Here is a 27,940-nt window from a genome sequence, read left to right as displayed (position 1 = left end):
TACACTAAAATATAATCCAATACATTGAAATGTATAAAATTAGCATTTTTATACCCTGAAATACCACACATATCTGTGTGTGTGTGCGCGCACACACACACATACACACACATAAATGTATTATTGATTTCAGAGAGGAAGGAAGAGGGGGAGAGAGATAGAAACATCAATGATGAGAGAGAATCACTGATTGGCTGCCTCCTGCACGCCTCACACTGGGAATGAGTCTGTAACCTGGGCATGTGCCCTGACCGGGAATCCAACCGTGACCTCCTGGTTCATAGGTCAACACTTAACCATTGAGCCACACCAGCTGAGCTGCCCTGCCATACTTTTGCTGCAGGTTGCATCCTCTTAACAGAGGTAACTGATAATTCTACTTCTGTGCTTCTCACCAAGAACCAGAAGAATGTGTGTGCAGGTTTGTGATTACATGCACGGAACTATCGGACACGTTGCTGCTGGGAGAGACTTCCCGTTTGCCTTTTCCAATTGCAGACCTTTCAAATCTTGTTTCTTCTCCGTTACCAACATACTTTTATTACAATGACCAGCGGGCCTGTTCATGTCCATGTGCTAGTATTCGTTCCAGCCCTGAGCCTTTGCTGCGGGGCCGGTCGGCACAATGGGCAGGAGTATTTCAGAAGCCAGCCCTCCGCGGGCCTGCTAGCGGTGTCTCCGCTCTCTGTGGGGGACTGAACCACATGCACACATCCACCGAGTGAAAAGGAAGTGTACACTCAGCTCGCTTTTCAGTCGGATCCCCACAATGCCAGGGGCTGCTCCACACTGCGGGGCTCTGAGGGAAGTGTGACAGGAGGGGTCAGAGTGGGAAGTGTCCCTCATTGTTTATAGTTAAAATATACAGTGTGGCCCTAGCCAGTTTGGCTTGGTGGGTAGAGCGTTGGCCTGCGGACTGAAAGGTCCCAAGTTTGATTCAGGTCAAGGGCATATGCCTGGGTTGCGGGCTAGATCCCCAGTAGGGGGCGTGCAGGAGGCAGCCAATCGGTGATTCTCTTTCATCGTTGATGTTTCTATCTCTTTCCCTCTCCCGTCCTCTCTGAAATCAATAAAAATATATTTAAAAACTAAATAAAATAAATATAAAAGATATACAGTGTGTTCCCATTTACAGATGATCTCTGCATGCTGTGATCTAGGAAACAAACAATACTAAGGTGTATGCATTGTCTTAGAACTTGGAGCCTTCTCACGCTTATATAATTGAGCCTAGCAATAATTCACACACTGAGGAACATGACTGCCTCACACCAGCGGCCAGGGATTTCATTTCCAGGGATTCTGCCCAATTATAAATCTCTCTTGTTGTGAAGAGACCTGAAGGTCGGTGTTAGCAACTACAGTAAAAGAAAAAAATCACAGACGGACCAGTGAGCGGACGTTCGCCAGGAAGTGGGTTGTTTGCAGATTACGTGGCGAGGATCCCTGTAAGGAGCAGATCTCCGCCCACCCTCACCCCCTCTTCCTGCTGCTCTGCTCCCAAGACCTGAATGCTGCGATGCATCTGAGCCATCGACGCTCGCAGCCTTCACCCCTCCGAACAAAATAAGCCACAAAGACTGGGGGCTATTCAATGTCACCCAGTTTTCCTACAAGATCTTTATATTTTTTAAAGCATTATAGAAAATTACCCGTACTTAGGGTTTGTCTCTGATATGAAGTTCAAAGTTGAAGAAAGCCATAAAGCACTCTGATTTGGGGAACTATTTCTTGAATACAAGTTTTTAAAAAAGTCTTTTAAAATCACAGTTATTAGATCTTCTGCTGCTGCAATTCTGGTGAGTCAGAAACAAGCCATATTTGGACTTCCAATTTTCCACTTTCAATGACTTCCTCTGTCTTTCTCCCCCCCCCCCCCCCCCCCGCGCCCTCCCTCCCCCCCCAAGCTCAACAAATGTAATATATTTTAATCAAGTGAAAACAGACGAAAATGTGACTCACTCCACTCGGCTAGGGATTGGTTTGCTGATGTCATCCCATTTTCTGCCGCCAAATCATTGGAAGGCGGATAAGCAGTCCGGGGGATCCTGCTTTTCACTGTAGAAACAGAAGCATTTTGCTCGAAACTCTCTATCTTTCTTTTCCCTCTTCTTTGTGTTTCCTTAAAAAACAAACAAACAAACAAAAAACAACAACAACCCACCAAAAACCCCCACAAAACCTCTTGAATAGTCTCATGCTTTTCTTGTGCATCATACAGGCATTTCCTTTTGTCCACAGGTCCCCATCCCCCCGGGGCCTCTGCTGTTCTGTCCATAGGAAAGAGCCCCGAGGCTGATGCTGAGCCTGAACGCGCTGCTCGCGGTGCCCCCAGGGCCGCCCTCCCGGCACTGCCAGCTGCTCTCGGGCCTTTCCCTGGCATCGACTCGGAGAGCTGGCAACTCCTTATCGTTGTGTCAACCATTTTAAAGGACCGATTCAGCTTCAGCTTCCAGCTGACATCACTCCTCAGATGCCCCCTCAAAACTGAGTGATTTCTCCCGGCACCCAAACCTGCCCTTTAACATCACCCCCTGCAGTCAGTCACCTCATCATCTAACCCGGCACCACACCGACGTCTCTGAGGTGGTTTTGGTCTTTTGACTCCTTCCTCTGCACAGTCCTTTCAGTTGAATGATTGTTTAAACACGATGGCTTCTTTCTCAGAAGTAACCCAGGAACCCAGCTCCATTTCAGTTGTTAAAAGGAAGGCCTTGGGAGCCAGAGGAATGGGTTTATCTTGTCTTCACCACTGTTTTCCATGTGACCTGCGGTTCGTCAGTGAAAATCTCTCTGGGACTCAATTTCTGTGTCTAATCAATGGAAATAAATACAAGTACCCATATCATAGGAAATAAATGTAGTACCTCTGTCATAGGACCTAACAGCAGCTCTTGGTATATTGATGTGCTTCGTAAATACAGCTATTAATATTTTTATCATTATGATCACTCTTAACAGCTTTACTGACTTTCTCTACTTTTCCCACCCTGCTGTCTGTGTCCATGGGTTATGCTTCTGTGCGTGCATACAGGTCTAAGGTCATGGTCTTCTAGCTCCAGTTCCCACGACTCCGTTTTCTGACCCACAGCAACGTGTGTGCGCCATCCAGAACCTCAGCCGCCACACGGTGTTTCCACGTGGAGAAGGGAGGAGGTGCTGACTAGCAGTGATGCGCGAACTGACCCAACAAGAAGGGTCAGCAGAGGGACCGCTGCAGCCCTGCCCCTTCCCAGGGCTGGGGGACGGAGCCTGCAGCCGGGGTTCAGGAACTCGGAGGTTAAAGGAAAGGCTGTGGAGGCCCACTCCTGGGGGGCTGGTTGTGGGAGGGTCGTCAGACGCCTGGGTGCCCCACGTGGCAGGGTGACCTGACAGACACAACGCAAGCAGAGAGGAGGAGCTCCTTGCCCTTCTCCGTCTGCCGGTTCCCCTCACCTCCCCTGTTGACAGACTCCAACAGAACCAGCTGGCAGAGGAGCGGCTTGCAGAGTCCCAGCTCTGACATCGCAGAGCCCAGGGGGGAGGCTGGATCACAGATGAGAGCCAATAGCTTAACCAACAGCATCCTTTCTAAAATATAGTCATCTCGCCTCGATAAACATTCAGTGGCTCTTTGTTGCCTGTAGGACAAAGTTTAGACTTCTCACACCCTGGTCAGAACCTAATTTTTCAGGTCTTTCTCCAACCCTCCTTCTCCTCCCTTGTTACTATCCCCACCCCACCTCCCAAATTCCAGTTTCCACGTCACCATGCCCTTTGCTCTGTAGATATATTATCCTGAAATATTTCATACTCCATTGTGTCTAGTTTGTTTCCTCTTCTGACTCCCTTTATATTAGACAAAATCTTGATCATCCATTAAACTGGGAGTTCCAGACAAACGGAACGGCATGTTCCTCCTATTTCCATAGATTGTTCATTCTTTCCGATCCAGCGTGTACTGACCCCGTTTTATGTTATCGACACTGTGCAAAGGGTTATACACACAGTGATGGACCAAGTGTCCTGCATGGAGTTGTTGGAGGAAGTGACTGGGATTGGAGGCAGGAACTGGCAAAGGAGGGTAGATGGAGGAGAGCAGTGATGAACTCGGTTTCAGACGAGTGAGTTTGACATTCCTTTGAAACATCCAAGAGGAGAATTTGAGAGGACTGTTGTATGAATGAGAGGGTAACTCCAAAGTCAGGGATGACTGGAAACATACACAGACACTCTCGAGCGCACACATGCTAATCAAGGGCCTAGGGAGAGAGGAGAGAAAAGAAGACGATGGCTAAGGTTTTTTAATTCTTTATTGTTTAAAGTATTACATATGTCGCCTTTCCCCCCATTGACCTCTCCCCAGTTATCCCCCGCCCCAGCACATGCCCTCACCCCCTACTGTCTGTGTCCATGGGTTATGCTTATGTGCATGTATACAAGTCCTTTATACAAGTCCTTTGGTTGACCCCCTACCCCCCCCCCCCTCGCCTTCCCTCTGAAGTTGGATGGTCTTTTCGACGCTTCTCTGTCTCTGGATCTGTTTTTGTTCATCAGCTTATGTTGTCCATTATATTCCACAAATGAGTGAGATCATGTGATATTTATCTTTCTCTGACTGACTTATTTCGCTTAACATAATGCTCTCCAGGTCCCCCCATGCTGTTGCAAATGGTAGGAGTTCCTTCCTTTTTACAGCAGTGTAGTATTCCATTGTGTAGATGTACCACAGTTTTTTAATCCATTCATCTGCTGATGGGCACTTAAGCTGTTTCCAAATCTTAGCTATGGTGAATTGCGCTACTATGAACATAGGGGTGCCTATGTCCTTTCTGATTGGTGTTTCTGGTTTCTTGGGATATATTCCTAGAAGTGGGATCACTGGGTCAAATGGGAGTTCCATTTTTAGTTTTTGGAGGAAACTCCATACTGTTCTCCACAGTGGCTGCACCAGTCTGCATTCCCACCAGCAGTGCACGAGGGTTCCTCTTTCTCCACATCCTCTCCAGCACTTGTTGTTTGTTGATTTGTTGATGATAGCCATTCTGACAGGTGTGAGATGGTACCTCGTTGTCATTTTGATTTGCATCTCTCAGATGATTAGTGACTTTGAGCATGTGTTCATATGTCTCTTGGCCTTTCTTATGTCCTCTTTCAAAAAGTGTCTATATAGGTCCATTGCCCATTTTTTTTATTGGATTGTTTGTCTTCCTTTTGTTAAGTTGTATGAGTTCCCTTTAAATTTTGGAGATTAAACCCTTATCGGAGATAACATTGGCAAATATGTTCTCCCATGCAGTGGGCTCTCTTGTTGTTTTGTTGATGGTTTCTTTTGCTGTGCAGAAGCTTTTTATTTTGATGTAGTCCCATTTGTTTATTTTCTCCTTAGTTTCCATTGTCCTAGGAGCTGTATCGTAAAAGCTATTGCTACGACATATGTCTCAGATTTTGCTGCCTATGGATTCTTCTAAGATTTTTATGGTTTCCGATCTTACGTTTAAGTCCTTTATCCATTTTGAGTTTATTTTTGTGTATGGTGTATGTTGGTGGTCTAGTTTCATTTTTTTGCACATATCTGTCCAATTTTCCCAACACCATTTATTGAAGAGACTGTCTTGACTCCATTGTATGTTCTTGCTTTCTTTGTCAAATATTAATTGAGCATAATGGCTTAGGTTGATTTCTGGGTTCTCTGTCTGTTCCAAATGTACATACTACCCAAAGCAATCTATAGATTCAATGCAATCCTCATTAAAATACCATCAGCATACTTCAAAGACCTAGAACAAACTCTCCAAAAATTCATTTAGAATAAAAAAAGACCCCGAATAGCTGCAGCAATCCTGAGAAAGAAGAACAAAGTTGGAGGGCTCACAATACCAGATATCAAGCTGTACTAAAAGCCACTGTTCTCAAAACTGCCTGGTACTGGCACAAGAACAGACATATAGACCAATGGAATAAGTTTTTAATGATTGCGACGATTAAAGGCTAAGTCAGAGGGGATGACCCCAAAAGAGGGAAGGAATGATCAGGGAGGCAGGGTTAAAACAGAAACAGTGAGAAGGACATTGCCAGGAGAGGAAGTGGCGGCGGTGTTGAGTGCTGCAGGAGTTAGTGAGATAAGCAGGCGGCTTTGCACCGGGCCTAGTCGCCCAGTCCGTGACCCTGGCCCCGCAGCGATCCCCCCCCACAGGGAGCAGAGTGAGGAATGGGGAGTGGGTGGTCTTCACAGCTGATGTGGAGAACTCGCTGGAGAAGTTCAGCTGGAATGGAAGGTGAGCCAGGGCACTGATTTCCTGGCATCACAGCTACTTAGCAGCTCTCCTCGCAGCTGTGGGAGCAGGGCCTGTGGGCAGCCCTGTGGGCAGTCCGTTGACCTTGTAGCCTCAGCACCTGTCCCAGGACCTGATGCGCTTGAGGCCAGCGTTGTCTGGCTGATGCAGGTTGTGAGGAGGACTGATTTCAGCGCTGGAATAACAGCGTCTCAGCTCGTTGGATCGCGAGCACCAGATGCCGCAGCCCGGGGGCTCATACAGTGGGATTGATTCTCACCGTTTCCGAGGCTGGAAGGCTGAGTGAGCTCAGGGTGCCAGGATGGGCACTTGCTGACGAGGACCCCCTTTTGGGTCACAACCTCTTGTGTCCTCGGCCGGTAGGAGGGGGACGGATCTCTTTGGAGCCTTTTTTATAGGCACTGGTCTCATTCATGAGGTTACTACCCGCATGATACACCACCTTCCCAACCTGCCTGCAGACACCTCGCCTTGGTTAGGGTGTCAGCACGTGGGTTTGGGCCGGGGATGCAGACATTCAGCTCAGAGCACAGCACACTCCTCGTGGCTCAGGTTGAATAGAATGGGAGCTGAAATGTGTTCTTTTTTTTGTTACTGAGTTATTTTTGGTCAACTTTGGAGATATATCTCAACGATTCACAAATGTTTTGCATATTAAAAGTTAAAAAATCGAGGTCAGAAGAACCAATTAGAAAATATGGTGAATTTTTGAAAATATCACAATGCAATAAATTTCACAACTCGAATCCACATTTTTCTTGTTTAAGTTTGAAAAGTCAAATATGTATATGTTTGGTTCCAATTTAACATATACAAGGAGAAAGCTAACCTTCTGCTTGATCTGCAATGGTATTGCTAGTTTCTTTCAACATACAGGGTGCCCCCAAAAGTTGTATACAAACTTTAACAGCAGATGGCTCAATTTTGAAAATGAAATGTATTTTAATAAACACTGCCTTTATAATTATTCACAGTGTGTATACATTTTTGGGTCTCCCTGTATGTTCTCCAGTCTTCTAGGAGCCAACATCTCAATTTTTGTCTTTAATTTGTATAAAATCCAATTATAAAGAGATCACTTTTGTTATTTTATAAAGTGGTATAAATTTGAATTATGTGTAAAAATTAAGTGCAATATTATAAATCAAAGGATTTTAATTTAGGTTCCAAGTTTAATATTACTTAGATGTTCTTATTGAACAGCTGCTCACATTACACTTGAAAACAAATTATTAGCCCTAGCTGGTTTGACTCAGTGGATAGAGTGTCAGCTTGCAGACCGAAGGGTCCCAGGTTGATTCCAGTCAAGGGCACATGCCTGGGTTGTGGGCTCGATCCCCAGTAGGGGGTGTGTAGGAGGCAGTCAATCAATGATTCTCATCATTGATGTTTCTAGCTCTCTCTCCCTCTCCCTCTCCCTTCCTCTCTAAAATCAATAAAAATATATTTTATATATAAAAAAAGAAAACAAATTATCAGTTGATCTTGAGTTCAGTTCTACACATAGTTGTCAAGCATATGATGTTATTAAAGCCTTTCAGTGCCGCTTTTCACAGCCCTGCCGTCCCCTTGTGGCTCTTCTTCCATCTCTGCCTCCATATTTTATCAATTCAAACAACTTTCACAAATTGCTGCCAGTTTGACGAGTTTGGGGAAATACTTTTTCAGGTCAGTTGTAATGACAAATAAAGACTTCCTTCCCATGGTTCCTCAGGCTTGGTTCTAACCCTTCATGTTTGCAACAGGGAACTACTCCTTCGCTTGAAGGACTTTAATTCATCAAAGTATATATTTGGGGAAAGAAATTTCTTAAGTCCTTTCAATCACAACATAGGCAGCTGCTATCTCTTCTTCTTCTTTTAGAATTTTTTTTAATTGATTTCAGAGAGGAAGGGAAAGGGGGAGAGAGAGGAACATCAATGATGAGAGAGAATCATGGATCGGCTGCCTCCTGCATGCCCCACACTGGGGATCAAGCCCACAACCAGGGCATATGCCCTGACTGGGAATCGAACCCTGACCTCCTGGTTCATAGGTTGACACTCAACACTGAGCCATGCCCGCTAGGTGGCAGCTGCTATTTCACATATAGGAAGCGATCAGGGCCCTATCCGGGTGTGGTGCCTCAGGCGTCTAAGAGTGGGTGACAGGCAAGGCCGGCGGGGTTTGGTCTGGGCCCTGTACTTGTTCTCCTTTGTGGAACTTACCCCCCGAAGCACCTCTCAGCATTTGCTCGAGGTTGGATGTTCTTGCTCTCGCCACCTGTGTTTGGTTTTGTAAGAACCTCCGGACTCGGGCATATTTCCAACCACGTGCCCTTCCTCTGGAGTCTGCGGATGGGCCTGCCACGCTGACCCAGCGCTGCCCTGTAGTTGCGTGTCCCTGCTCAGCCGCTCAGGCAGCAGCATCTTCACACACTCCCGTCTGTCCCCTCCCCACTCCCTTCCAGACTGACTGGTAGACCAATTGCTCTGCTCCTTTCAGAAGTTCATCTTAGGAAAGAGGGGTTCGGTGGGGGAGTATGAAACTGGTATTATAATTACTTAACATCTCCGCCACTTCTTCTAATTAGCATGATATCCTGATCCTAGTGTGTTACACAAACTTATAATCAAACAAAAATTGTTCCTTCCTTTTGCTTCTGTAATGACTAATAGGTCTTTGTCTTAGACCCTAAACACCTTCCATAGAGGAATCGTAAGAAATTAAAGTATGAGTATAGGCGACCAACAATGTCCGACACCCACTGTTGGCCACATGCAGTCATTTGACTAATCTTCAGAGTTATTCCACCATTTAGGGGGCGTCACTCCCATTTTACAGTCCAGGGGGAGGCTCACAGACACACTGAGGTGACAGGGGTGGCGTGGACGTCGGAGTCTGTCCAAGGCCGAATGCACACTTGCCCCTGAGCATTGACATTCAGTGCAGTTACTTCACTGGGAACTGAAGGAGGCCTGTTGCCTCCTGTAGAGAAGTAGCCCCGTTGTAATTAAGGATATGGGTTAGATTCCCCGGGTTCATCTTCTTTTTTTCTACTCACCAGCACGGAGGCTCTAAGCACATCGCTTCATGTCTGCAAGACTCGATTTTGTCATCTCCAAATGAGCGGTGATGCTGGTGAAGACAATAACATCTCCTTTCTCACAGGACTGTCTGTGCTAAAAGAGATACTCCATGTAAAGTAGTTAGCATGGCGAGTGGTACAAAGTAAACCCAAAAATCACAGCTCTTTCCTCAGTCCAGACATTTTAGCTTTAAAAAAAATCTGTCTTCTCTTTGGGCTAACAAAATAAGAAACAGCAAAAGTTATGTGTTTTAAGGCAGGGGTCTCCATATTCCTGTGAGAAGGAATTGTGTTTCTTTGCTTCTTTATAGATGCGGTATGAAGGTGGGAGTAGAAGTGCCTATTGATAAAATGAAGGTGGGAGTAGAAGTGCCTATTGATGAAATGAAGCAAAGGTGTAGTGTTACTGTTGTTAGGACAACAGTGTCAGGATTCTCTTTCCCTTTTCAAGGTATGGAAAACTGCAGAGAATGGAGAATTCTGCAGAGTGATGTGTGGTGACACGTTAAGATCTACCAGTAGATTCTGAGACCTGGGGTCGGTTGCAGATAAGTAGCAAGTATTCTACAGCTTTATGCCCTACAATACAGTTGACCCAACACAACATTCTCTCCCGTTCAGTGCGGAGATTTATTCTCACGCTCTTCCCAGTAAAATGCTCTCGGCATTCACTGCAGACCAACCAAAAGTCAGCCACACAATGAAGCCTATTGATGTTCTTCTTAGAACTCTCATTTTTCATAGTATTGGGACAAGAAATCTAAAGGAAAATGAATTAAAGTAGCGAAGTATCCTAGTGTGCTGAGATTTAAGTTTCATGATGAAGTGGATTTGATAATGTGAAAGTAAGTCTAAGTCAATTCAACAATTACTAAAACACAAATAGGTCTAAAACTCTGAGTCAGTAGGGAAGTTAGATGCACATGAACACACAACTTAGAAAACAGATAGGCTGTAGTTCCTTGTGAGGAATTAGTCCAGAAAGAAGTCATAAAATCTCTGAGAGTGAGACAATCAAGGCACTAAGGGAGCATTCAGGCATTATCCACTCAGCAGACATCTTTGGGTAAAGCCCTGTTTGGTAAATAAAAGGTGCTTCGTTTTTATTTTGAGTTTTGAAATGCTAAAGAGACATAACTTCTCTAAGAAATAGCATAATTTACTAAACTGGAGAAGTAAGCTGCTTTATGTGAAAATGCCCCCTTTTTAGATAGGGAGAGTCAAGGACCAAGTTCTTCAATTTTATTGTCAGTAATTTTCCAGCTTTGCTTTTTCAGAATTTCAATATAAAATATTTCACTTTTATTGGCATCTTCACACACACACAGCTAATTAGTTATTCAACTGCGTCTCTTTTAGGCTAAAGAATCATTAGCTCCCATGGAGTTTGCTTGGGCTGCTTTTGTGAAGATAATAAAATATCTAAATTGGAACAATAATTGTGACGATGGTAAGATGCGGCCCTCAGTATAGAAGATGGAAGTATTCTGTTACAACTGACATGGTGACAGAAATGCTTAATAAGGTCACTTATTCTATAAAAATGTCAAAAATACTCAGAACGGCACTCTGTTCTGTAAACTTGCTGATACCTTGCAACTTGGGATATTATTTTATGTCCGAATCAGCAGTTTTAGAAACACTAAAATACTCAGCACACAGCTGTGTTCCTATTTGCACAGACTCCACATTTGCCAAAGCAAATACGGGTCCGCTCCCTGTAATTGGACCACGCCACCGGAGTCGTCCTGTACTTATGGGATGGGTGTGTTGGTGGTAAGTTAGAGTTCTGGTGTTTGGTTCTTGACTACATTGTACTTAAGTCCACTCTGTGTTGTTTTGGTTAGAACTTGAAAGCAGGGCCACTTTTAGATTGGGAGGGTGCACAGAAGTGAGACGGGACAGTTCTGTCCTGGTCAGGATACATCCTCACTACATTTCCGTGACTTGTACGCATGTTTGAAGGGCCCGTCCTCTCTCTTGTATCCAAAAAACACTTTAAGAGCCGCCATTTCAAATGTCTGCTTGATCTGCACCAGTGGGAGGGTCCTGAGCTTGAACCTCACTGGCAGCATTGATTGTCTCTTCATGCTCCGAGGGAAATACCGTTAGCAGGAAAGAGGCCTGGAGAGCTTCAGCTCTAATATTGTTCTGGAAACATTGTGCTGTTCAGCAAAACTCTTTTGAAAGATGAATACTTTCATTGAAATATTTCTATATTTAAGGGTAACAAGCAGTGAAATATGAATGATTGAAATTGATCTGGAGAAAATGAACTTCATTCACATCTCGGATCCCTCTTTCCCTTCCCCTCCTCTTCATTTCTACTTTCTGGCTGAACCTTCCAGCAGGTCATGATTGTAATGGTGAGCCTCAGGCTCATCATGCCCACAGCGAGTGCACATCTTCCTCAAGCGAGTCCTGCAGTCCTTCCTGTCCCCCTGCACTTCTAATGATGCAGGATGAGTTTGGGCTGGTTTCTCATTCTTCAAAGCTAAGCACGAGGTTGTGCTAACCATCCACTCGCTTCCTCCTGGACTTGGAGTTGGGTTTTCTTTCTGACTACTCCAAAGGGCCGTTCCACTCGCAGAGTTAGAGCAGAGGGGCTGCGGAGAGCTGCTCTGGGAGGCGCTGGGATGTGAGATGGGTGCAAGCAGACGCAGCTCTGTGCTTGGTCACTGATGCAGCACATTTTTTCTGGAGCGATGTCTTCTTTTGGAAGCAAGGAGATGGGTGTGGTTCTACAAGAAACAGAACCGAGCCGAGTATTAGAAAGGACTTTTTTTTGCTCCATGAGTAAAGATGTGGAGATATTTTTTATTGATGCCTTTCCGTGCTTCTCTAATGGCAGAGCATTCTGGAGAATCTCATTTAGTAGTTTATTAGTTTGGTGAACTCATAAAAATATTATGATACTCTGAAATATAATGATTAACATAGATGTTATCTGGAAATCCTGAGTAGACCATTAAAAGATCAAGGTATTGTTAAGGTTGGAATTTCTTGCAACTTGTATTTAAATATTTTCTGGCCCTTCTTCCCATCTACTTTACTGTAAATACTTAATGCTTTTAAAAATGTTGTCTCCCTTCCTCACACCTCCCCCCACCCCCGAATTTGTAGTGTTGAATGGCCTATGATTTTACTCTGCTGGGGCTGCTAACAATTTCTTTGTCACTTGAATGTTCCCTCTGTGACTTCCCTGACCTCCTGTCAGCCACTCTGGTGGAATGTTATCCATTCTTTGGGGCTCTGCTTAAATTCCACCATGTCCACACACTCCTTGCAGATTCTTGTTCTTCCTGCCTCGTTCTCCCATTGTCCATAGAACTCATCCCAGTGCTATGTGGGGTCTAGGGGTCAGTGCTGGTGTCTGTGGCCACCACGCCAGGGAAACCCTCCAGGCCAGGATTCCGTGCTGTATAGGGTTGCAGCTTCAGAGTTATTTCTAACAAATGTGCATTCTATTAAATTGCTTATAACTTTTGAAACCAGAACCCCTCTTCCTTAAGGAGGGAGGGAGGACACATGAAGATGTGTAAGGCACGTTTGGAATGAGGGTGTGTGGCTGCTGCTCATGCCTTCAGAGTAGAGTGCCCTAACTTTTTCTGTTACTGATGGTTTCCGTGGCCCAGTAATTGAAGTAATTTGGAGAGTTTTTAACATGTTCATAAACATTGAGCAGAATCTAGAATACATTTATTAAGTATGTTGTGGCTTCTGGAGCCCATGGATGGGCCTTAGCGATTCACTACAAGACACGAATGATAAATAAATTTAATTTTAGTTAGATGAGCAGGGAGAAAAATTGCCAGATGTCCCAAGTGCCTCTTGACTGTTTTAGCTACATATTATACTTATGGAAAAATCTTTCAGATGTTCCAGGAACAATTTCCCAGGTTCCTCTCATTCCAAAGCCATAGACGTGGAGATGAGGCTGAAAGGGAAGACAAGGCACATTTGTCAAATCTCACTCACCCAGTAACATCCTAGGATTGCAGTTATTCCAGAGAAAACAAAAGTAAGTCTCAGTAAAACAAGAAAATAAGATCCATGTGTTCCTCCAAATCTCATGAGATGACATCACTCACACGCTTAAAAAAGTTAAAATAATACACTTTCCGAAGGGAAAACCTGCCTTGCATTGTATATATAGTAGGAATAGCAGCCTGGATTTTGGTAGGAGGTGGTCTCAGGAGGATTGGACTTTCTTATCCTTGGTTCCTAAGGAGGACTCAGACATATGGATGCACTTACTTAAGAACATGCTCAAAATTCAGTTGATGAATGGCTCTCTCACCAGCTCCTTTTTATGTATGTGTTTCTGTGTATGGATATCCACATGTCATAAGTAATATTGATAGCAAAGTGAATTCACTAATTACCTGAAGATATTTAAATAAGAGTTAAAATCCAAATGCATCATATATTTTTCAGTCAATAATGTCATGTTAGCTTCTTCGTGATTCTGTAAGAACTTGCGTAGACTTGTGAGAGTAGGGATTATAAGCAGCAGTGTCTGCTTTTAGCGTTAAGACTTGACCCCAACTGGCTACTTCCTGTATGAGATGCCTGACATCAGGGAGTGGGAGATAGGGATGAACCTTTTGTTACTAATAGATTATCTAAAAACTTGTTTTAAAAACTTGGTGCTGAATGCTTCTGACAAATTGATACCTGGTAGAGTTTTACATTCCCAATGTGAAAGGTAAAGCAAAACTACAACATAAATAGCACTTAAAATGGTGGGTTTATATAAAATGCTGCCCTTTTTCAAGAGCCAGTTTACAAAAAGCTCTTGCATTTCCTTGGAAAGGCAGAGAATTCCACGCTCCGCCAAACAAACTGAGTGACTGAGGGAGCTGAAGGAGTGGTTTGCCCGATGCACAGGAAAACTTAAAATATTAAACAAAGCACTGATGGCCTGGGGACATGTGATAAAATGTGCCACATTGATTTCCTTGCCCTCTACTGCCCTCTCCATACCACGGACACTTCCCAGACCTCTGGCCGCCACATAATTGTCCACTGAACAATGTAAGGGCTCAGAGCCTGATGGGCTGAATGGCTTCTTATTTGGTTGAGAAACAACTGGAGACTCTTAGACCTCTAATTTCTGAAGCGGTGATGGAGCACAGCAAGCTCCCTCGGTAGGAATGGCCTTTGATGTCCTAGACTGTCTGGACAGTCCCCCTTTGTAGCGTGTACCCTATCCTGCCACCTGAAAGGTCTCCCCCGGGGAAGCCCTGACTCGTGGACTGTATTTTAGCTGCAGAGAACTGTCTACCAATACAAACGGTCGCCCGCGTTCAGGATTTGTTAGGCTTAATAAGTAAATAATGGACTCATGGCTGAGAATGAAGGAATACAAAACCACAAACATAGACGTTTAAAGAAAAGGAATGAACTGCTGATACATGCAGCAGCATGGATGAACCTCAGAACCAGACAAAGGGCTACATACTCTGCGATTCCGTTGTGGAACATTCTGGAAACGCAGAGCTACTGGGCGGGGAATCGGATCAATGTGCCAGTGGTGGGACGAGAGGGGAAGAGTGACTGCAGACGGAGAACATTGTGAGGGAAGAGGATATTCTCTGGATTGTGATTGTGGTCACGTGATCACACGCACTTGCTAAAACTTAAAGGAATCGTCTGCTGGAAATGGTGGGTTTTGTTCCATTTAAAGCAGGACTTTATATGTGTAACACAAAAGAAAAAAGTCAGCGAGGGAACGAGTGGAGCGGACAGTGGTAGACAATTAAACTTCCTAATAGTTTCCCTGGATTTTGATTTTTAAGTAAATTTTAATCGTTACATTTTAAAGTGATGACAAATTATGTTTTCTAAATAAGCACTAACACAGTTACTTATTTTTATTTAATCAGCACTTTATGCCACACAGTCTTAAGAACTGTTACAAATATTAACTCATTTAATCCTCATGACAAACCACCCAGGACTTAGATGCTGTTTATATTCTCATTTTGCAACATCGCACTGAGCTGCAGAGAAGACCTGCACTGATTCTAAAAATATTTTAGAAGTTGTCTTAAAAATGTGTGAAGGTTTTAAGTTTTCCAAAGTCTGACTGTCATTAAAATAATTCACTGAGTCTACAAACATGAACACCCTTTGGTGACAGTGGAAAATTCCTGTCATTGTATGTTTATGTTCAATCCTCTAACCATTCTTTAAATGTGCACCTTCTACAGACGGAGGAAAGGATCAGCCCTTGAAATTCATGCAACTTCTCAAATGGTTTCCCTTAAATTTGAACCAGAATGAAGCAAGACAGAAAAAATATAGTGTGACGTTAGAGGGGTCTATTCAGGACGTACTGTCAGTTCCGTGGAGGAGCAGGTGGTGTCAGGGGCCACACCAGTGCTTTTGGCAGCTCTGCTGTCCACCAGTTGGCAGAATCCCTCCTCAATTCGTCCCTTTACCCAACTTCTCATACTTCATGAGCAGTTTTATCTTCAGAACCTATCCTGAATCCCTCTGCTTCTTTCTGTTTTCACTGCACTTCCCTAGTCTATGCCGCCATCATTTCCTTAAAAAAAAAAAAAAAAATAATCCTTTATTGTTGCCCTAGCTGGTTTGGCTCAGTGGATAGAACATTGGCCTGCAAACTGAAGGATCCTGGGTTCGATTCCAGTCAAGGGCACATGCCAGGGTTGCAGGCTCGATCCCCAGTAGTGGGCCTGCAGGAGGCAGCCGATCAGTGATTTTCTCTCATTGATGTTTCTATCTCTCTCCCTCTTCCTTCCTCTCTGAAATCAGTAAAAATATATTAAAAAAAAAACTTGGAAAGTTAAAAAATACATAGTAATTTGCTATTTCAAAGGGTAAGAGATCCTTCTTTTTTTTTTTTTTTACTGCTGCCACCATCATTTCTTATTCAAAATATAAGTGCTTCTTAGTTGGTACCCTCACTCCCAGCATTGCCTTGCTGTGATTTGTCACAAGCCATTCATATTAAAAAATTCAGTAAATCAGCACACGTCACTCCTCTGTTAAAAACTCTTCAACAGTTAGAAAAGCTAAAAAACTAAACTCCTCCCTGTGACCTAGAAGACTGTAACGACAGACCTGCTCTCCAACCTTCTGTCCTTCAAAGGCCGCCGTAATGGACTTCCTTCTTCTCCTGCGCACTCCACATCTATTCCTGTCTTGGTCGGAGGAGTAGTGGCCTCTCAAAGATGTCTCTGTCCTAACCCTCCGAACCTGTGACATGTTCCTCTTCGTGTCAAAGAGGACTCTGCAGAGGTGGCCAAGGATCTCGAGATGGGGAATTGTCCCGGATTATCCAGCGGGCCCCAGGGCAGCCACCTGGTCTTTGGGAGCAGAGAGCCCTTCCTGGCTGTGGTCAGGTGGTTTCCGGTGGCGCTGTGCCGCTGACCTGGAAGGTGGAGGGAGCGGAGAATGAGGTTGGCCTCTAGAAGCCCCAGAAGGCAAGGCAGTGGGTTCTGCCCTAGAACTTCCACAAAGCAATGCAGCCTGGGTGGCATCTCGACTTTCCCCCCATTGAGACCCAGGCTTCTGACCTACAGACCGTGAGATGATAATACTTTTATATTGTTTTCAGCCTCTAAGTTTGTGATCATTCTTATGACCGACATAGAGTTACTATACCATTCCAGGCTGCTCGCCCGTGATGTTCCCTCTGTTTGGAATGCCTTTTTGATCCAGTTCTCAGGGATAGATCCCATTAAAACATTAGGTCCTAGATGCTCGGTTCCCTCCTGAAATGGGTCTGGGCTCAGCTTCCCTGCGACCATCAACCCCTGAGCAACCCTGAAAGCGCCTGGGTGTCACCCCCTGGCTGGCACTGTCAGGGATGGATGACCTTGTCTGCTCACTTATTGCAGCTTTTCCACTCAAGGTTGCAAGCTCCATAGCCTCGGGGCCTTGTCTGTGTTGTGCACAACTAATCCTTAGTTTTTTTGCGTAGAACCTGGCAAGTAATAGATACTTAACCGATAATTTTTGAAGGAGGGAATGCGTTGGACAAAGGAGGTGGAACAGAGTTCTGAGTGTGGAGCTGCTGATGGGCTCGGGAGATTCTGTGTCCAGTGGCTGAAGGAGGAGAGCAGGAGATGGGAATCAGTAGGAATTTTCTTCTACTCTTCCTCCTCCTCCTCATTATTAACACCATCTAATACTATCATGTTACGGTATCTTCTAAGTACTTGGGAGTTCATGTAGTTCTTTAGAAAGGGAAGTAGCTGAGTGAAGAATGCATAGCAGAATCAACAAGGCTCTGTGGCCAGTTGGTTGGGGCTGAGGAAGAAGGAAGAGTGTGCTTGGTGTCTGATGTTTGGGAGGAGAATAAAGGTGGTGTGAAGAGCAATGGGACTCATTTGGACTCTGTTTCAGGGGCTTGTCCAGAGACAGATGCTCAGTGTGGGCACTTAGAAACGCAGGTCTCTGGCTCAGGAGAGCCTTGAGGAAGTCACTAGCATGTGAGTAGGAAACAAGTCAGGGGCCTAGTCATCAATACAGCCCGCGGAGACAAGGGAGACAAGGGGGGAGTGGGGAGCTGATCAGGCAGCACCCAGCACAGTCGCTTTCTGAGAGGATTAGCACAGGGAGTTTGAGGAAAGGGGGTGTGAGAGGACTGTGCGGGCGGGAAGCCCGGAGGGGGAAGGGAGAAGAGAGCATGCATCACCATAGCACGGAGGAAGGGAGAGCTGTGGGTTCACCAGCAAAGAGGCATCATGTCTCTGGCCTGGTGGCGAGGAGATCCTGAGGCCCAGGGTGCAGTGGAACTGGGGGTGGAGGAGCGGAAGGAAAGGTGAGAGGAGAGTGGAGGGGAGGGAAACCATTCTTGTTTCCTTTTTGAGGAAGGAGAGGAGGCTGGCCGAGGGGGTGAAAGGGGTGGTAGGGTGCGGGGTCTAATCCTGTCTCCGGCTGCGCATTGATTCAGAGCAGCGCAGAGGGCACAGCAGCCTGGCCGGGCGGGGCGGCGCCAGGTGCCCAGGAGGAGAGGCTCCGAGCGGGAGGCGCGGGTCTGCCACTTGCCCAGAGCAGCGCGAGCAGGTGAACCCCTCGCATTTGCCTGGAGAAAAGGAACAAGCGCCTCCGGGGTTACTGTGAGCGCTGAGCCCCTCCGCTCACAGCAGCCCCGGGGCATCACGCGCGGGAGGGGCTGCGTGGGAGCCGCTGCGGGGCTCAACGGGACTGGGACCAGGGCCGAGGGACTGAGAAATGGCCGGGAATCTCCCGGGCGGAACCGGCACCCAGGTCGGCCCGGGAGCGCTTTCCTATCCCCAGGCTGAGCGCAGGGGTCCAGCCCAGCTGCGAGAAGGCCGAGCCCCAGGTCCGAAGGAGAGAACCCCTGGCCCCTGCCCTGCCCCCTGCGGGTGGGGCGCTGCCCTGCTCCCCGGGTCCGGAGGCAGGGCCTGCGCGGGATGGGGAGCTGGGGAGGTGCACCGAGCTTGGATCTCTCCCGGGGAAGCCGTGTTCACAGCGACATTAAAATGACTATGGACAAGCGGATAGTGACTGCGAATAGCAGGTGCCAGGGCCCAGCCTGAGGATGCACAGGCCATGGAGGCCCCGGACGCTGCTACAGGTTGTGCCTCCCGGTCCGGGATGCTGTCCGAGGGCCCCGGTGTGGGTCCCCGCCAAGGCCGTGTTTCTGCCCCTTAGTTAGGGCTCCACACACGGGGCCTGAGGGTTTTGCCGTTGGTTTGGGGGTGTTTGTGCCTGGTCCCCCAGAGAATGAATACGTTCCCTGCACTTACTTTCCCGATGTTCTCCTGATAGTTAGCAGGTGCTGCCCTCGCAGCGGCCTAGAAACAAGGAGTAGAAGGGAGACTTCTGACCCTGACTCAGCCCTGCATTTCAGAGGGAGCAGCCCCCCTGGGGGCAGCGGGGGTGACAGAGGGACCTGCAGGGAAGTCTAAGGGGGAGTTCAGTGAGGGTCCCGGTGGGAGCTGCGGGCCTGGAGGGCTGGCCGCCTCTGAGCCCTTCTCCGGGGCGCTTCCTCCCTGCGGACAGTGATGCTGGTGCCTGCTCACTGGGCCGCCCCTGGCTTCTCCTCCCCTGGAGGCCTGGGCTTCATGCCTCACAGCAGCCGTGGGCTCCGGCTTCTCTCTCTGTGTTTCGCGTTCATTTTCTCAGCACCCACGTGTTCCTTGAAGGCAGCGGGCATGCCTTTCCCATCTCTTGTGCCACCCCCTCCCTTTCTGCCTCCCCTCCTCCTCCCCTCCCCCCTCCCCCGTGGCGGAGCCCAGGGGCCTGCACCTGGAGTGGCTGGAGCGGCAGCGCCCTGTGTCCTGCAGACCAGCCACCCACGCTGGGTGGACTCCAGGCGGCCACGCGCTCGGTCACACGGTCACAGGAGCGCATCCAGGCCTCGCAGCATCGGCGGCCCAGAAGCTCCCCATGCGCCCCACCTGGCGGTGCGGCAGGCCCCCCACAGGCCCGGGAGCTGGTTGGGGATGGTGACCCCGCCCGGCCTTTAGGTCGCCCTTGCAATTTGGAGGTTAGTTAATAGCATCGCTCATCTCAGTGCCCCTGCCCCGCCCACCGCCAGGCAGCCCTTATCCCAGAGGAGAGAATTGGGGAGCACGAGACACGGGACTCAGGGTCACAGAGCCCGGACTGGGCTCTCCGCCTCCCAGTTCAAGTGCCGGCCCTCCCATCCCTCACACTAGCAGCAGACGGTTTTCTTACTTTTTAAACTAATGGACCTCATTTGTTCTTTTTTAGAAAAATATCTTTATTGATTTCAGAGAGAAAGGGAGGGGGAAAGAGGGAGAGAGAGATGGAAACATCAGTGATGAGAGAGACATTGACCGCTGCCTCCTGCACGCCCCACACGGGGGATCCAGTCGCAACCCGCAACCGGGGCCTGGGCCCTGGCCGGGATCCCGTGACCTCCTGGTTCATAGGTGGGTGCTCAGCACTGTTTTCTAGATGATCAAGCTGCCGGGGTCTGCAGATGTGTCCCCTGAACAAGGTGGGGGGGGGGGGGGGGGCTAAACAGTAGGACGCCCTGCAGCCCTGCACAGTCGTCTAAGGCGGTTCCTCACCTGGGTCCCACCTGGTCAGAGGCCCCTCCCAGAACCGGGGAGGCGGGGGGGGGGGGGGGGGGGGGGCGGGGAGCAGAGCGCACGGGGACCTGCGCGTTTCATCTTTGCCCAGAAGAGGGTTAGGATGGGTCCCTTGCGCGGTCCAGGTGGGCAAGTCCCCTGACTTCCCGGGTCTTCCCGGCGTAGGGACCACGTTCAGGGGTGTGTGGGCGCGGGGGGCGGGGGGTGGGGGGGGAATGAAGCCTCCCTCCCCCTCACGGGCTTTCCTAGAAGAAAAGGAGGAGAGAGGGGCGTGTGTGTCTGTGCTGAGCGGCGTGTGCGCTGGAACCTCAGGGCCGGGACCGCGGGGCCGCTGATTCGGCTGCGCCCCATCAATCAGGCGCGGCGCGCAGGCACTGGCCGGGCGGCGGGGGGCGGGGGGCGGGGAGCCCTCGCCCTTTAAAGCCGCGCGCGCCCTCCTCTGCGCGGGGCTGCGGGGCGCAGGCGGGCGGACTGGGTGCGCTGGTGACCCGGGCCCTTCTCGCCGGGACGGGACGCGATGGCCACCTGGGGGGACGCCGGGGCGCTCCTCCTGCTCGCGGCTCTCCTCGCGCAGCTCGCCTCCCTCCGAGCCCAGGACGAGGACGGGGACGGGGACGGTGAGTGCCTCGCTCCGCGCCGGGTGGGGTCTCCCTGGGGGCGGGGGGCGGGGGCACCCGACGGCGAAGCAGAAAGAGGCGGAAGAGGCGCTGGGGATGGGAAGGGGCTGACAGCACCCGGGGCGCCCAGCCTCGGCAGCTGCCCCTGGGGAAGAGCGCACCCCCGCGTTCGCGGGAACCGGCTCCGTCCTTTGCGGGGACAGGAGCAGGAGCGAGAGAGGGCAGGCGAGGAGACCGCCGAGGGGACGGGGCGCTGCAGGGGCAGCTCGATCCGCGGCCTGGGGCTGGAGCGGCGCAGGGCGGTGTTTCTGCGGGAGCCCAGCCGCTCCCCACGCGCCTTGTGTGGGAGCCCTGCGGCCGCTCCGGCTCCGCGCTTCTTTGTTTTTGGCTCCTTGTTCTGTTCTGTTCTCTCTGCAGCCTTTCGCTTCTCCCCCTCCACTGTGACCCCCCCTCCCCCCACTGGGATCTGGCATCGCCTGCGCACCCAGCGGCTCCCTTCTCTCCCGGGGCCCAGGGGACTTCCCTGCAGGGGCGTCTCCCCGCCCCCCCTCTCCCGGGACAGGGGGCTGCCTGCTGGGGAGGAGGCAGGGACCAGCTGCCTTGTCACCTTATTTATCAGGAGTGTTTGTAGGGACAGCCTTCTTTCCATGAAGTTTTCTCTGCTCCTTCCCTTCTATTTAAGACACGTCCCGCCTGGTCACTGCCCGGTCAGGTCACTGCCTTCCCTTGCAGTTTGCATGGTGGTGGTGGTGGTGGTGGTGGTGTGTGTGTGTGTGTGTGGGGGGGGGTATATGGGGGTGAAAGCGGGCGCTATAGGACTCAGGCCATGTTTAAACTGGTTCCGGGACGATCCAATCCTCACCCTCGGGCTGACGCCCCAAGTGCACACATGGGCGCTGATAAAAGGCATGGAGTTTTCCTAACTATTTGGCATCAAACTCGAACTTGTAAAATGCAGCGCTTTCAGTCAACTTCTCTGGGACGGCCTTTCCATAGAGTTTTGTAGATGCATCCGAATACCTGCTTCTGTGTATTTTCGCTCTAACGATGTTCATAAGATCAATCCAGAGACCACAAGTTCTAAAACACATGCAAAGAGTAAAAATAAAAATCCGGATGGCCACCGAGCAGTCTGTCTGCAGCCCCATAGAGGGGGCACTTCCTAGGGCCCTGGAACTTTTCTGTTACTTTTTATGTTTTAAAAACCAGGCAGTTTATAAAAGCTAGAAACTGTTGAGCTGCTTTGTAATGGTGTGAAAAGCAGGCATCCTGTGGAAGGGCGGGGAAGAGAACTAACAGGAAGTAAAGTCAGGAAAGGGGAGGAAAAATAGAGAATGTTACAATAGAAATAGAAATGCTAATCTTCAGAGGAACAGTTCACTCCCCACTCCCCGCCCCCGCTCAACAGCCAACTTTAACTTAAAACTCAGTTAAAGCAGCTTTCCTTGTTAATGTATTTTACAATAAATAACTATATAGTATAGAAATACTTGACCACGTGAGTGAGCTAAAGGAATGTTTCATAAGGTATGCGGGCTGGTCATATGTGCAAAGATTTTCCAAGGAGCTGTAATTATTCTGTAGGTGTTTTGGGAAAATGAGTAGAGTTTAATTTTTCTCACTATTCATTCACATAAATGTTAAAAATGTGATGCCTGATGCAAAAATATCTCCAAATCCATACCAACCCCTCCCCTTTCATAATAACCAAACAGCCCAGAAACTGGAATTAAAAACAGTAGGTTTTACAGAAAAAGAGTAATTGCTTGCATGCACGTTTTAAAAAATAAATTCCTCTGTTGTATTGCTCAACCTAAGAGATTACAGTGATACATTTCAATAGCAAAAGAAAGTAGCGGCCCTAATTTAGGAAAAAATAGAAACAAATTTCAGAATCCAGAGCTCCATAGCTTGTATTTACTGATCATAGATATTTGGGTTCAGTGATGTTATGTGGATACTTGTCACTGTATTTCCCGTGCAGGCTCGTCAGGAGCTGAGTGACAGTGTCAGAACGGAAGCCCCATGTGACTGTCAGTGTGAGGAAGAGTGCACTCAGGTAGATGCTTTAAACTAAAGAGGTACCTAAGGATGCATGTAAAGCAAGGACATTTTCCAGCTTTAGCCACAACTCAGTCGTGTGATATGACACTGACTGTACAATAGGCCCCTTTGGCAATGGAGAGGCCTGTCACCACATGTAAGTCATATTTACAGCTTGCTTTTCCCTTTTAGGACTTGGTTTGTTTTCCCTTTGCCCCACTGTGGCCGTTCGCCGGAAATGGGCATCACAAGCCTCGCGCTTGCCTGATAGAAATGCTTCCGAGTGATGCGATGAGCGGGAGTAAATACAGTTTCCGGCTTTTTAGGCCAAAAGCATTACTACTTCTCACTGCATTTTAAGAACTCAATTGACTTTTTAAATTTGTAAGAACGGAAAGTAGAAAGTCTGAGAGTGGGACTAACTTTAGCTGAAACTATTAAGTAATATAAATCAGAGTTAAGTTGACAAAATGAGCTTTTCCTGAGTTTTTGTGTATTTCTGTTTGTGGTGGTGGGTGTTTTAAAAGGTTCCCCATTTGTTCTTTTGTCGGAGAAAATACTAGTGTATTTATAGTGATTTTTATGTTCCTAAATAAAGATGTAACACCTAATGAGCTACATACATTCTTATTATTAGAAGTGGATAGCGTTCATCTTGGCAAATAATCTTTGCTGTCAGTCACTGTGTCAGCAATGAGGAGCGATGGAGAGCAGGGGAGGTGCAGAAACGCACCGTCTTATTTCCGGGGACCAGACGGGGACCATGAGCCAGGAAAGCAAGCGTGTGTTTGTTCGGCCACAGGGTGGTGGCCTGTGCAGAACTGAAGACGTGGGCCCACGTGAAGGCATTTGAAAGTAACATTCCCAGAAAGCATTGCGGAAGCCAAGCACGATGTATCTGAGTGCCACATCCAGCTCAGGGACCACCCACTTGCAATCTCCTTGCTTCTCCCTCCCCTGATATCCCCGGCCCAGGCCACCTTCTGATTTCTAAGAGATGAGAGGCTCACAGTCCTTTCCGTGGCTGCCCTCCTGCATTTCCGTTCTGCATGTCTGCCATTTATTTCATCGTTAAAAAATAAATATGAAGAAGCGGATGTTTAACACTCCCACTTGGGTGGGATCATTTTGAAGGAGGTAGAGGACTCCTTACCATTGAAGCAGATACTTTGGATCATAGAATACATACAAACTTTTCTTTTAAAAATATTTTTATTGATTTCAGAGAGGACGGGGAGGGGGAGAGAGATAGAAACATTAATGAGGAGCGAGAATCATTGGTCCTGCAGGAGGCAACCCAGGTATGGGCCCTGACTGGGAATCGAACCGTGACCTCCTGGTTCCTAGGTCGACGCTCAACCACTGAGCCACACCAGCCAGCCATAAAAACTTTTCTTTGACGGTGGGTAATTTAATCTAGGTTCAGCTGTATAGAGCAGAATGCAGGAGTTTAAACAACAAACATGGTGTGTTTTTCTTTAAGTTAAAAGAAGCTTTTAGTCAGGTAGTGAAAGGCTCTACGAAGACCCCAGAGAGTCAGTCTCACCGGTCTCCACTCTCATCCCCAGGGTACACCCTGATGCTGTGGTCCGTGGCTGCTGCAGCTCCAGCCATTACATTTACTTCTCAGCATCTCTCTCGAGCAGCGGTTCTCAACCTTCCTAATGCCGCAGCCCTTTAATACAGTTCCTCATGTTGTGGTGACCCCCAATTTCATTGTTACAAATTGAACATAATGAAAGCACAGTGATTAATCACAAAAACAATATGTAATTATGTATGTGTTTTCCGATGGTCTTAGGTGACCCCTGTGAAAGGGTCGTTCGACCCCCAAAGAGGTTGTAACCCACAGGTTGAGAACCGCTGCTCTAGAGGATGGGAGACAAAGGCTGTGATCTCTTCATTTTTAACGGAGATTATTAAATCTTCATACCATTTCAACTTACTTGTAGTTGGCCACAATTTAGTCGTAAGGTTGCACAAACCTCCAAGGGCAGCTGGGAGATGTAGTCTTTTAGCTGGTGACACTGGCAGTGTGCTCTTACTAAATAGAGTTATGTATGTTATAAAGGATGTAAAAGGGAGAAGAGTGACTAGGAGGCAGCCATAGTCTCTAGACCACAATGAGCATAAGTGTTAGCCGAGTTCAGTGGGATAGACAGATCTGGTTTTAATTGCATATAATTGAGTGGCCAGACCTACCCTGCTTATTGTTCAGACTATGAAGCCAAGAACACTGAATGGCACTGAAATACTAGGTAACAATTCTTTGTTTCCTTATTAACTTGCGATACATTTAGAAGTACTTATATAACTTTTATTCAAGCCAAAGTGAGGCTTTATTTTGAAAAGTATTTTTCCAAGAGAGATGAGAGAGAGAGATGCTCTGTTTGTTGACAAACACGATATATATTTTGACGATGACTCTTTAGGTTAGCTGGGAGGCAACACACAGATCAGTGTTGAGCCGGCTGCATAAGAGTCACCAGAAGAGCTCGTTGCTAACGTAGAGGCCAGCCGCCCTCCTTTCCGAGTGTCCTGAGGGAGCAGGTTCCGATGGGCTCTGGGAGGCTCTCTGGGTGCCCTGGCTGGTGCTGGCGAGGCCTCTGTGTTAACTCTCTGCCTCACATGCTTTTGATCTTGATGTGGACCAGTTGGCTTCTTGCTCCAAGGCCACACACTGACTTTGGTGATAACTTGCTATTCCCACTATCCCTTTCACTAAGAGACCTCGTTAAAGCTTGCCAACAAACCACTGCAAATTCACCATCATTTCTGGAAAAATAGCTCAAGGCCCAAGTCGTCCTCTGGGGGAGAGATGAATCATTCTTTGCAAAGCACACAAGTTACTCAAACTTATTTCTGGTTGAAGATGTAGTTTTCATTTTCACTGTTTTGTCACTTTTACTTCTTTTTGTTCACATTTTTAGCACTGTTATTGCGGGTATGAGATTCAGATGAGCATTCTAGAAGGCACATATTGCAGATGTGAGGTAAAGCAGAGAGAGAAAGCTTTGTTTTGAGGATCTGGGGTTTAGAAGATTGGAGTCATGTTAATCCATGGCCACAGAATTCAGTCTTTTTTTAATCCAACAGTTTGCTCCTACTTGAGGGGTAATTCATACATCATCACTCATTCTTATATGACATTCATAAAATGTTTAAAAATAGATCAGTCATTTTTTGACCTAGTGATTTTTGTTCTTAGATTACAACCTTAAAAAGTTTTGATTTACATATGAGAGATGTAGTAATGGTAGGGGGAAAAGACTAAAATTGTTCAAATTAATTGACCTATTACATGAATTTGGGCAAATTGCATAAGATTATATAAGACACTGAAATTGTTAGGAAGATATTGACAATTCAGTTTTCCTCTAATTTCTTTCCATGCAAATTTCATCTGATTTTCATGTTAGACTGTTGAGCTGTTATGTTCAGTATTTAAAAGAGTATCTACTCTTGGCACTTGTGTGGGGAGTAGTATGTCCTATGGAAAATTTTGCCTTAAAGGTATGACCATATTAGTGGCCTTAGCGTTTTTCTTTTATTCTTAAAGTCTGTTTAAAACTAAACCCTTTGAAAGAAATCAAGGTGGTCCCATCTTGCACTTGAATATATTCTGTAAGGAACAGTGTCTCAGGGAAATTATAATAGCACAGGATTTTCTTTACCCACATGTTTCCTTTTACAGAGAAGGCAGTAATGCTAATAATAGTAATACATTAATGGCACTTCATTAATGGAACTTTGTCCCTAAAGCTTTCTGGTAAAATGCTTAAACTCAGAAATATTTATGTGCTTTTTTAAAAGTTTAGATCTAGGAAGGGGAAAAGATAGTCACGGTTCTTTTTTCTTTTCCTTTTTGAGTCTCTGCTCAATCAGAATTAAAAATCAGTTTCAAGGTGACAACAGACTCTACTATTGGTGGGAACATGGCTTGCAACATAAGCATCGTAGCCTTGTCATAGTCTCTAAACTTCAGTAGGTGCAGGAAGCCCGGGCCCAGCCATCACTGGGACAGCACATGGTTCTGGTCCAACCTACGAGTCCTTCAACCTCCCCGAGCGTCAGGCCTCACGTGAAACTGGGGAAATTGCACACCAGCCTGTCACTGTGAGGGGACTCGCAGAAGGTCACTCGGGAACTTTGCCTGAAGGCGAGTTTCGAGCACGGAAGTGATAGAACTATCTGATTCCAGTCATCACAGACCTTAGGGTCTATTTCCAACTTTCACCAAACCTTTGCATTTGTGTGAAGACCCGTCTGGATTTGTTCTTCTTCTGTATTTTGTTCATTCTCCATCTTTTAGGGGAACTTATTCCGTCAGTCATGCTCCCTTTTCCATAACATCAACTATTTCCTTCCTTTGGACTCTTCCCCTTAGCCCGTAACTTCTGCTTGGAGGAGAGTGGTTTTCTGTCGGCCTCTGCGCCTTCTCTCATCCCACTGACCTCTGACGTTCGCTCCCCTTCATTCTGTCCAGGCTGGTCCGTAGGATGAGGACTGAAATGTGTGACGCTCCAGCGGCCCCTTTACCGCTTCCCAGGCTTTTCTCCTTCATTTGATGCCACTGAGCTCCAGCTGTCCTGCGAGGCTCGCTCGGAGGGTCTCCCCCCCACTGGCCTGCCTCTCAGCTTTCAGGCCTCCTTATCCTCCGTGTCCCTTCGCAGTTTGTTTCCTCAGAGCACTTGGTGACGGCTCCTCTCTGTATGTTCTCTTCCCAGCCATCTGGGAGTCTTTACTCAGCCTTTTGCTTCACAACTAAATGCTGACAATTCTGAAATCTCTCTCTCCAACCCTGAGCTTCTACATGAACTTCAGACACACAACCTCCCACCGCAAGCGCCATAACCACGTCAAGTTTAGTGTTTC

General features: G+C 47.4%; 1 protein-coding gene across 1 annotated transcript in view; it reads left to right on the top strand.

Annotated features, from left to right (window-relative positions):
- Positions 1 to 20,872: 20,872 nt before the first annotated feature.
- COL5A2 (collagen type V alpha 2 chain) overlaps positions 20,873 to 27,940 on the top strand; it is a 137,825-nt gene continuing 130,757 nt past the window's right edge. Inside the window, exon 1 of the mRNA XM_070421666.1 lies at positions 20,873 to 21,022. Coding sequence (XP_070277767.1) covers positions 20,923 to 21,022 — 100 coding nt within the window. The 5' untranslated portion in view covers positions 20,873 to 20,922. The remainder of the gene's footprint in view (positions 21,023 to 27,940) is intronic.

The sequence above is a fragment of the Myotis yumanensis genome, unplaced genomic scaffold (genome assembly GCF_028538775.1).
Source record: "Myotis yumanensis isolate MYYU_CA2020_CCGP unplaced genomic scaffold, mMyoYum1.0.hap1 SCAF_8, whole genome shotgun sequence".
NCBI lineage: Eukaryota > Metazoa > Chordata > Mammalia > Chiroptera > Vespertilionidae > Myotis > Myotis yumanensis.
The sequence above is the reverse complement of the archived record's forward strand: the minus strand, read 5'-3'. Positions and strand labels throughout refer to the sequence as shown.